This window comes from Lucilia sericata, unplaced genomic scaffold (assembly GCF_015586225.1).
Source record: "Lucilia sericata isolate MDLA Ls3-8-SP2 unplaced genomic scaffold, ASM1558622v1 Contig001210F_arrow, whole genome shotgun sequence".
In the NCBI taxonomy this organism is placed as follows: Eukaryota; Metazoa; Arthropoda; class Insecta; order Diptera; family Calliphoridae; genus Lucilia; species Lucilia sericata.
In genome coordinates, this window is record NW_023995171.1 from 495 (window position 1) to 12,952 (window position 12,458).

General features: G+C 29.2%; 1 protein-coding gene across 1 annotated transcript; it reads left to right on the forward strand.

The window, feature by feature from the left end:
• Positions 1 to 1,861: 1,861 nt before the first annotated feature.
• On the forward strand, positions 1,862 to 11,565 carry LOC119610487 (putative uncharacterized protein DDB_G0286901; the record flags this gene model as incomplete). Its single annotated transcript, XM_037965724.1, has 2 exons — positions 1,862 to 2,087; positions 6,092 to 11,565. Coding segments are annotated over 2 exons (1,904 nt in total), but the record flags the coding sequence as incomplete, so codon positions are not given.
• Positions 11,566 to 12,458: the final 893 nt, after the last annotated feature.

Here is a 12,458-nt window from a genome sequence, read left to right on the forward strand (position 1 = left end):
TCTAGTTCAGTTCTAGTTCAGTTCTAGTTCAGTTCTAGTTCAGTTCTAGTTCAGTTCTAGTTCAGTTCTAGTTCAGTTCTAGTTCAGTTCTAGTTCAGTTCTAGTTCAGTTCTAGTTCAGTTCTAGTTCAGTTCTAGTTCAGTTCTAGTTCAGTTCTAGTTCAGTTCTAGTTCAGTTCTAGTTCAGTTCTAGTTCAGTTCTAGTTCAGTTCTAGTTCAGTTCTAGTTCAGTTCTAATTCAGTTCTAGTTCAGTTCTAGTTCAGTTCTAGTTCAGTTCTAGTTCAGTTCTAGTTCAGTTCTAGTTCAGTTCTAGTTCAGTTCTAGTTCAGTTTTAGTTCAGTTCTAGTTCAGTTCGTTCAGTTCTAGTTCAGTTCTAGTTCAGTTCTAGTTCAGTTCTAGTTCAGTTCTAGTTCAGTTCTAGTTCAGTTCTAGTTCAGTTCTAGTTCAGTTCTAGTTCAGTTCTAGTTCAGTTCTAGTTCAGTTCTAGTTCAGTTCTAGTTCAGTTCAGTTCTAGTTCAGTTCTAGTTCAGTTCTAGTTCAGTTCTAGTTCAGTTCTAGTTCAGTTCTAGTTCAGTTCTAGTTCAGTTCTTAGTTCAGTTCTAGCTTTCAGTTCTAGTTTCGAGTTCTAGTTCAGTTCTAGTTCAGTTCTAGTTCAGTTCTAGTTCAGTTCTAGTTCAGTTCTAGTTCAGTTCTAGTTCAGTTCTAGTTCAGTTCTAGTTCAGTTCTAGTTCAGTTCTAGTTCAGTTCTAGTTCAGTTCTAGTTCAGTTCAAGTTCAGTTCTAGTTCAGTTCTAGTTCAGTTCTAGTTCAGTTCTAGTTCAGTTCTAGTTCAGTTCTAGTTCAGTTCTAGTTCAGTTCTAGTTCAGTTCTAGTTCAGTTCAGTTCAGTTCTAGTTCAGTTCTAGTTCAGTTCTAGTTCAGTTCTAGTATCAGTCTAGTTTCAGTTCTAGTTCAGTTCTAGTTCAGTTTTAGTTCAGTTCTAGTTCAGTTCTAGTTCAGTTTCTAGTTCAGTTCTAGATCAGTTCTAGTCAGTTCAGTTCAGTTTCTAGTTCAATTCTAGTTCAGTTCTAGTTCAGTTCTAGATCAGTCTAGTACAGTTCTAGTTCAGTTCTAGTTCAATTCTAGTTTCAGTTCTAGTTCAGTTCTAGCTCAGTTCTAGTTCAGTTCTAGTTCAGTTCTAGTTCTAGCTCAGTTCGTGTACAGTTCTAGTTCAGTTCTATTAATGTCTAATGCCTGTTCGGAGTACCTTTAACATATTTCCGAAAACAGAAATATTGTTTAATTATATTAGATACTAAAAATAAATTCTAATAAATATAACAACATTAAGATAAGATAACTCCCACAATAAACAAATAAACAAAAAAAGCTGAAATTTGTAAATTATTTAAGGACACGTAAAAATCACATCAATTATAAACAACAGGAAGAAAACGTAACAAATAAAATAATGCCGATAGGTATCTAAACAACAAGAAAACAACAATAATAACAGCAAATATATTTAGGACTAAATTAAGGACTTCTTAAGTTGGCAAACAAAAGGGACTACTTAAGTAGATACATTAATAAATTCTAAATAATTACCGCTGAAAATAGTCTTCCTTATTTTTAAGCACCTTCAAAATGCATAAAAAGAACAAAACATGAATAAAACTAAATTAATAATAATGCTTTTTAATATTGTATTTAAAGATGTTTTGTTGAAATAACTTAAAAAATAAGAAACAATAAAAAACGATTTTCTATAAAAAGCTCAGCACAACAAAAAGTATTGTTAAATTATAAAAAATGTGTTTTTTTTTAAGATTTCTATTTTTGTGAAATGAATTTATTTAATTTTATGTTTTTATTTTATTTCAGGAAATCACGCAATTGGTGCTGTGCGAAAGTTCCCCACTCTGCCATTAAATGCAAATGGTGGCGGTGGTGTTTGGATCGATCCAGCGGGTGGCGTATGGCGTCAGGCCAATACAACATCATGTACAACAAAGGAACAACTACCGGATTATTCCCAGATAGCAGGACAAACAGCACAGCAGCAGCAACAACAACAACAACACCACATGCCTTTGCCAGATTATGAAAGGTAAGACCATTTCCTTTTTCAATTATTATAATATTTTTCTTTTTATGTAGGAGTACCAAAAAAGGGTTTAGATTTCTTCAAATATAATGAAAAACGTGATAAATAAATTTAATTTTTTAATATTGAAGGAAAAACAAATATTTCTGGGGAAATAAAAAATATTAATTATAAATTTATGAATTATGCTTTTAGTTGTTAGGGGCGCTAGGCAAAAAATATTTTTACATTATTTATTTTCTATGAACGGAAAAAAGTTACAACACATATAGTACTTTAAGCGAATTTGTATGTATTTGTATATACACTCATAAACAATGTTATAATTAAATATTAATTATTTGTATTAATTTTTTTATTCATATCTCAACATAAACAATAAACTGTTTTTCTTTTTCAATTTAATAAAACGGAAACAAATAATTTAAATTTTCATACATTTATGAAAGGAAATGATTTCATTTAAATGGATTTAAATTAAATAACGTAATAATAGTAAATAATGGAGAATAAAAATGATTAACAAAAACATTGAAGATATGATATGTTTTAAATTTGTAAACTAACTAACTAACTAACTAACTAACTAACTAACTAACTAACTAACTACACTAACTAACTACTAACTACTAACTACTACTAACTAACTAACTAACTAACTACTAACTAACTAACTAACTAACTAACTAACTAACTACTAACTACTAACTAACTAACTAACTAAACTAACTAACTAACTAACTAACTAACTAACTAACTACTAACCTAACTAACTAACTAACTAACTAACTAACTAACTAACTAAACTAACTAACTAACTAACTAACTAACTAACTAACTAACTAACTAACTAACTAACTAACTAACTAACTAACTAACTAACTAACTAACTAACTAACTAACTAACTACTAACTAACTACTAACTAACTAACTAACTAACTAACTAACTACTAACTAACTAACTAACTAACTACTAACTAACTAACTAACTAACTAACTAACTAACTAACTACTAACTAACTAACTACTAACTAACTAACTAACTAACTAACTAACTAACTAACTAACTAACTAACTAACTAACTAACTAACTAACTAACTAACTAACTAACTAACTAACTAACTAACTAACTAACTAACTAACTAACTAACTAACTAACTAACTAACTAACTAACTAACTAACTAACTAACTAACTAACTAACTAACTAACTAACTACTAACTAACTAACTAACTAACTAACTAACTAACTAACTAACTAACTAACTAACTAACTACTAACTAACTAACTAACTACTAACTAACTAACTAACTAACTAACTAACTAACTAACTAACTAACTAACTAACTAACTAACTAACTACTAACTACTAACTAACTAACTAACTAACTAACTAACTAACTAACTAACTAACTAACTAACTAACTAACTACCTAACTAACTAACTAACTAACTACTAACTAACTACTAACTAACTAACTAACTAACTAACTAACTAACTAACTAACTAACTAACTAACTAACTAACTAACTAACTACTAACTAACTAACTAACTAACTAACTAACTACTAACTAACTAACTAACTAACTAACTAACTAACTAACTAACTAACTAACTAACTAACTAACTAACTAACTAACTAACTAACTAACTAACTAACTACTAACTAACTAACTAACTAACTAACTAACTAACTACTAACTAACTAACTAACTAACTAACTAACTAACTAACTAACTAACTAACTAACTACTAACTAACTAACTAACTAACTAACTAACTAACTAACTAACTACCTAAGAACATGCGTTGGGAAGTTTTGTATTGAAAATCAGTACTAATCTCCCACTTTAACGAGGTTTCCCTCATACGGCTCATAGGGACCATAGCGTTGTGGGTGAATAGGGTCAAGTAGGAGCCGATCCCCATGAGTGTTATTAGCGAGATTTTTGTTACTATAAAACGTCTTCTCTAATCTGCTATTACTGAGTCAGTTATGAGCGTTAAAGTCTTTTTCTGAAAGGGACCTTAAAATGGGAGATGGCGACAATTATGGTCAGATTTTTTTTTCTAAAACACTTGTGTATGTCGAATTTCGCCGTTATTATGATATTATTAACCCAGTTGTGTGCGTTAAAGTCATTTTTTGTAGGGGACCTTATGTGGGCGGTAACTTGTCCACCATATATTACAACATTTAGCAAAAATTTATCACCGTTGCTGTATTATTAACTAATTTCTGACGCTTTAAAATGTATTTCGAGGGACCTTTTGTATAAGGGCTACGCGAACATATCGACATAATTTTCAATATCCCTCAAACCTTATCATTGGAGAATATTTGTGCAAGATTTTATCTTTTTTATGGTGGGTATAAGAATAAAGATTTGGATTCTTGTTTATTTCCTATTAAGCATTTGTAGAGCAATATTTTTAGAAAATTTCGTCTAATTTCGTTTAAGTTGATATTGTCCATTTTCTATACTGACAAAACCTCTAAATCCATCGTAGGCGTTTGCAACGAACCTAAAAACATAATATTTATGTAAAGAATATACTTTTTATCTACAACTGATATTTAAATGTTTTCAAACCCTATTTTATGATCTAAAAATAATTTTTAAATAAAGAAGTGAAACAGTTGTTTTGATTGTAATATTATTTCCATTTAAACATTCCTTTTAAATATCCTAAGAAATTGTAGAAAATATAATAATAACAAATATTTTTTGTTATTATTATTGTATTGTTTTTGTTTTTATTATGCCACATTAAGTTCCATAAAGAACATTATTTTATGGAAGAACTTAGCTACAAAATGCGTAACAAACCCTCTTGAAATTTGATTTTTCATTAAGATACTTTTTATATATATATATTTTTTTTTATATCCCAGGTAACTGGTTGTAGCTTTTAAAAGTTGTGGTTGTGTATATTTTAATTTGCTTATTTTTTATGAGTATTTACAAATATTTTTTCTCAACTTGGAAGATATAAAACTGTTGTAGAAAAACATTTTCATTTTCTTTGTATACTTTTTGTTTTACTTCTTCGTATTTGGTTGCTTTTATTTTTTTGGCATAATTTTCTTAATTAAGTGAGTTCTTATACTGGCTGGATGAAGATATAAATATTTTGTTTCTACTTTTACATCTACCTTTACCTTTAGTTTTTTTGTTATATCTATAAATATTTTTTGAGTTTTGCTAAGAAACTCTCTTGAAATATTGTGTTGTTGGAGTACTTGTGAGTTATTTCGCTAAAGTGGTTTTTAATTAGTTGAATTTTGTAACAAAAGCTTATGAAAATACCCTGAAAATATGTTAAATAAATGTGTAGGTTGGTTGCTTTTTTTGGAAAGTAAGTTGTGGTGTATAATAACTTGTCTGCTTTTTGTTTTATGCGTAATACAGAGTTGGGAAACTTAAGACTTAATTTAGTTTATTTTTGAAACTATATTTTGATAAGATTCTAAGAACAAGCCTATATAACAAACTACAAACTTTCCTCCATTAATGTGGAGTTAACATTCAAATTGTAATGGATGGACGGACATTGCTAAATCGAATTAGTTTAAAACTCTTATAGCCTTTCCATAATGGTCTTATGGATTTAAAAGATCGACTTTCCATCCCTGGCGTATGTATGACTAGTTACCAGGGAACAAAGTTTAAATTTTTTTAAACTTAGAAATGAGATAAGGAAATTCGTTTCATTAATAAAAGGAATAATTTTGTAATATAGTATAAAATATCAATAAAGTTATTCACTGAACATTTAAACATGTACAAGGAAATACTAAACTTTCCCGTTAAAACCTGCAGTTAAAGCTGCAGTAAAGTCATAGTAACTTTAGAAAATTACATAATAATCAAAATTTTAAACACTAACGTCTAATACATAGCTAACTATATTTTTACGCCATTTAACATTTTCCACATTTATTTACTTTCATTTTAATATTGTCATTGTCCTTTTTGTGTTTGTATTTTAAACATTTTAGACTAACACCACTTAATATGCCTGATTATGCTGAAGTTGCATGTTCAACATTTAAAACTCCAAACGGAACAGCACATGGTCAGACCGCAAACAATGGATTACAACAGCAACAATCATTGTATGATAGTTGTGGTGCATATGCAACAACAAATCTTGTAGCAAATGCAAAATTATATCAGAATCATCAGCAACAACAACAACAACAGCAACAGCAGTCGCAACGTTATGCAAGCGGAAATGGAAATAATACGACAACAAGTTCAACGATTAAAACAATGCAGCAGCAACAACAACATGGAGGTGGTGATAATTTAGAGAGTGCTTTACGCTCAGGAAATGAACAAAAATTATCAACAATGTCCTCATCATCACCATCAACGAACTCCACAACAGCAGTAACACGCAATAACATTAACAACGATGACTATCGTTCAACAATGGGCAGTATTTCATCTGGTCTCTATTCAGCGCCACCCAGTCAACATTATTCTATGGGCAGTGGTTGTGGTAGTATTGGCGGCAGTGGTGGTGGTGTCATAGGGTTTGGTAATATGGACAACAATCCCTTTGGCAACAATATGTTAACATTGCCGGATAAAATGACAGCTAGTACGGCTTCTACAGCCATACTTAGCTCTTCGCCAGCTAAAACACAACCACATCAAACAACAAAAAAATCAATGACAAATTTAAATAGTACTGGTACGGCTTTGAGTGCAAATAAAATCAACATTACCGAGAATCGTTTTGACTTGATGAATAATGAACCCTTGCAGCCTACACGTTTAAATCCCTTCAATTCTAATAGTATGCAATCACAAAGTCAACGACAACAACAACAGCAGCAGCAACAACAACAGCAACAATTACTAGTTGCCAGTAATGCCTTGAAACAGGGACTGGGGGCTTATGCCAATACCACCTTAGCCACCCAAATGATAAGTGGTGGTGGAGCGGGTACTTTGCGTCGGCCACGCAACAACAAGGTATTCAAAAGTGAAAATAACATAAATTTTGGTAGTCTCTATAATAATAAGACAACAACCACAACGAATCCCGCTGCTGCAGCTTCAACAAATCATAATAATACAGGATCACATTTAGATTTTCTCACCAGTTCGCATACTGATCATTTTAATGATAATGATTTTGGTGCCATAAGTAACTCCACCAATCAATTGCTCAACGATTGGGCTTCAAATTCCTCAATAGCTGCTACAGACTATAATTTTGGCACAAAACAGCCCAATAAACAACATTTGTATATAAAATCCAAAGATGGTACTTGGTCTGCTGTTTCCTCGGATGCCTATCAAGCTTTTAGGCAACAACAACAGCAGCAGCAACAACAACAACAACAGCCACCACCTTCATATGCTCATGCGGCAGGTGATAAACTTTTACAACCTTCCCCTAGTCATTTAAATTCCAACTCCAGCAACAACACTTCCTCCAATTCCTCCTCCTCCACAGTCTCCTCCTCCCAATTAACTAGTCTATATAATAATACCAGTAACCCTAATCAAGTGTCTAATAGCAGCAATAACAGCAGCAGTAGTAGCTCAAATATAAATTCCTCCACCATTATTAACTCCATCAACACCACCGCTAGCGATAATTTAATGTCTAGTCATAATAATAAGTATTTTAGTAGTTTTGGTCCCTCAGCCAATGTGTAAGTTTAAATAAAACCAACAACAACAAAAAAATCAATAAAAATATGCTAAAAATTTCCAAAATACACTTTTTTTAAAGCTTGTATTGTAATTTGTAAAATAATCGAAAATTACTTGAAATGAAATATAGCAAAATCAAGTCGTATTATCAAATACATATAAAATTAAACTATGTACAGTATAATTGTGATTAAAAATATGAATAATAATAATAATAACGAAAAAAGGAATTTCATAGTGCTCATCTGTCAGTTAAAAACTCCGTCTTGAAAGGAGTCTAAGGGTTTGATAAAAGAGAAAAAAATAGAGAATGTTAAGTTTTTTGTACGAAAAATCAAATGGTGAAAATTTTTAATGGACGTCACCTATAGTCAACAGGGGTCGAGAATAATAAACTCAAGCCATTCGATTTACATAGAATTTTGGACAGTTCAAAATCTTTCAACAGATTTTTCAGCTTCAACTTGTATTTCAAAGTAAGGCACAAATGGGGTCAATATGTATATATAGTGGATTTGTTAGACAATTTATGGATCCGATCAAAATTTCCAAAAATATTTTTTTTTAACTAAGAAAAGTACATGGAATTTTAAAGACATATCGGCATTCTAATTATGCGAAAAAATGCCTTTTAATAAGACTCGTGAGATTTTTCAGTTTTACGATTAGAAACTTGAAAAGTTAAGTTTACATAAAAGCTCATAATGAACATCGTCATGATTTAGCCATTAAATCCATATTCCATGAATATTTATATGTTATGTAAATAATTCTTCCTTATCAAACATTCTTAAACTTCAAAATGTCTAACTGCTCTTTAATTTCAAAGTCTATATAGACTATCAGACAGTCAAGCATGGTACCAGTATTTTATGGAAATTATATAAACTCTTTTATAAATATTACCACAAGAGCATTTTACTTTCCATTTTATCTCCAAATGAGGAAACATTTGCATTTAACTATAAAATATTCAATTTATTAATTTATAATGTTCTGATCATTTATGATTTCTGTGGAAAAAAAAATTCCAAAGATTCGATTTCTTTTCCACTTATTAAGTCATGATAATACGACGAGAGTGTGAGGAAAAATAATATAAGAACTAGTCAAGCTAAACAAACAAAAGTGATTTTACAACATACATAGGCAAACAGATCTCTTATTTTTCTAAGTCCATAAACTCACACATTCAAAAAAAAATAACAGTCAAATCATCTTTCGCTCTTTGCCGAGGACTAGTTTAATTCTTTAAATCTCTGCGAATGAAAAGCCAAGACAGTCGTCTCTTTAATTTCTGCTAATGTCTGGTCGGGTCCAATACGTTTTTCGTCACGAACTCTTTGTAACTCTTTGAGATCGGAGACAGATATCATTTTAGAGAGTAGACTCTAAATAACTTAACTGTCACGTATTGACTCTTTTGAAGTAGCTTTCTGACTGTCTCTTTTTGTAATCTATGGAGTGGAATCCTATTAATATAGCTAATTATGTGGGTTTCCGAGTGACTCCAGATAACCATAACTCTCAATAATTAAAAACAACAACATTTAGTTGCTTGATAACTTAGTAGTAGTAATTTCATTTGTAGATGTCTCCTTATAATTTAAATAATAATGTATTACTGCAAGTTAACAATCAAGAGCGAGGTAGTTCATCTTCACTCTCTGTCGATACCTGGTTTAAAATTTTAATGTATACAAGATATCAAGCATTGGATAAAATGTTTTATCTTAAAATTCTTTTTAATATTAGTGTGAAAATTCGATTATTCAACGATAGATAAAGATTTTAAACATTTTCAATAGGCATTCTCCCTGAGACAATAGAATATGTACAATTTCGTTGAATAATTATTGAATTAAAAGACCAATGTGTACTTTTCTATACTGGCTTCAGAATTTCTCCATTACATCTGGGATTTGAGATATCGTATACTGAAGTTTGAAAAAGCGCAACTTTTGGCGCTTTTTGAGAAGTTATAACTGCGCGAAGACAACTTTAACATGTTATTTCCTCTTAGAAGTTTGATATAACAATAAACTGTTAAAAACTGTATTTTTCATAAATGTTGCTTTCATTTTACAAAAAAAAAAAACCTTATACATTCCAATTTTTCACATTTTTTCTATGGAAATATTTTTTGAATTGTTTTAAAATCTGACTTACAGACAGCCATCGTTTAGTCGAATCAGAAAGTGATTATGAGTCAATTGGAACATCGTCAGATAGGTTTGGATCATATATTTTTGCCTGTTATAAACAAAATTTAAAATCATCCCAGCAAACATTAGGTATTGGCTTTCAATTGTAATTACTTAACTAACAACATACTTTTTAATGGCTACTACATATCGGCTGGATTACAATAAGGTCTTACTAATAATGTGTTATATAAATACTTTCTAATTCATTAGTAATCTTGCCAGTGAAGATATAGCAGCTGTAACGTTTTTTTTTTTTCGTGCGATTAACAATGACAACTTTTTAAAACTACTTGTAATCGTTTATAGTAGGTAATTGCCTTTAATGACATCACCGTGTTAAAATAATGACTTAAAATGCTATTGTGTAAGTAAATTTTAGCATTTTAACCCCTTACATAACCTCAAAAACTAGGTAATGGCTTTCATTTGCAAATACTTACTTAACAACATACTTTTCAATGACTACTACATATCGTCTGGATTACATAGAAGTAGTCTAGTAAGGTCTTACTAATAATGTATTATATAAAACACTTTCTAATTCATCAATTAATCTTGCCAGTAAAGATATAGTATATAATTTTTTTTAAGCGATTTACAATGACTACTTTTTCTAATTACTTGTAATCATTTGTAATAATTAATTGCCTCCAATGACATCACTGTGTTAAAATAATGACTTAAAATGGTATTGCGTAAGTAAATTTTAGCATTTTAACCCCTTACATGGTAATGAAAGTTTTTACTGGGATAATACCCTCCACAGTACAGTAGTATATTCAGATAGAATATAACAATTTACAAATAAAGTTATCATGGCGCTGTTACGAACTCTCAAAAAATGAGAAAAAATTGCGTTTTCTAACTTGGTATCATCGGCCTGTGTTATTTTCATAATCGCGAACTATAGTTTTAATATATGATTTATATGGACGAACAGACGGACGGACATAACTAATATCATTATATACCGATGTCTGGTGTACAATTCAAAAGCAAATGCATAGGACCAAGTTACCAAAGAAGAGAAATTACTACAATTTCTCAGTCTTTAATTATACCAAACTATGATGTTTGTTTGTTGAGAACTTTGTTACAACTAGTTTTAAGTTTGTGAGAAAGCCGGTTTGTACTCTTGTGCTATGTTTGGTTCTTATAAAATCAAGTGAAACATAAAGAAATTATAATATAAATCTTTAAATATGAAATGTACAGTGTACATCATGTAAGGGTAAAACTTAATTAAAATCAAGAATATCTTCTATATACATATGTATATGAAAATCTAACATACAAAAAACTTTACATTCCCTATTCATACACATACGTACATATATATATTTTCCTTTAATCTCTCTCTGCCTGTAACGACCTGTAATAAAAATAAATTTTTGTATAATGAACAATGTAAATACTAACAAAAATAACTATAACCTATTATAATAAACAAACAAAAAAAAATAATAAATAATTAACTTAATAACAAAAAAAATCAGTTAATTATAAATAAATAGAGACTAAATTAGCAGCGAACTAGTAAATAATGAAGGAATAAAAATTTAATTAAAAATTATATAAATAAAACAAGGATTTTGTTGATATACTATGAAAAAAAAAAACAAAATAATATAATATAAATAAATTTATGATAAAAACAAACTGGGCAAATTACACATAAATACTACACCGAACAAAACAAATAATTTAAAAAAAAATGTGTAAAATACAATATGACAAAAGCAACAACAACAGAAGAATTAAAATATTATATGAAACCCAAACAGACATAAATATTTTTTTGTAGTATAAATATTAACATAATAAAATACTTTAAAAAATATTTAAATAATAAGGCTGTTATTTGTAAAAAAAAAACCTTACAATTTAAAATAAAACTAAAAGCTAAAATGAAAATTTAGTAAGAGAAAAAAACAACTAAAAACTATAAATAAATAAAAAAAATTGCTAATTAATAAAATAATGGCACTGTAAATGTAGTATATGATATTGAAAGGTAAATTTGAAAAATACTATAAAAAAATTTAAATAAAAATTAAAAAGAAAATATCATTGAAAAACTTAATTATCTGTAGTTTTATTTAGAGTTGTAGAATTGAAAGTAAAAACTGTAGATAGTAAACATATGTAATTTGCTTTAACTATAGTTTTATAACATTGAGATCTCTCATGCATGATAAGCAGAAAGAATAATCATCTTTAATGTGATGTGAAACTTTCAATAGATAAATATAAGGAAATTAAACATTTTTGGATTAAAAAAATTTTGATATTAAAATACACACTTAGACTTACTACTACATGGGTAAGTATAAGCTTTGATAATTTGATGCAATTGCTTAGAAGGGATATTGCTAGTCAGTTAATAGATAACCTTTAATAAGGCTTATTTTTGCAGAGTTTTTAGACAAAGGTTGAATCATATTGGAATGTAATTTGCTATTGAACTCGGGCAATTTTAGAGCAA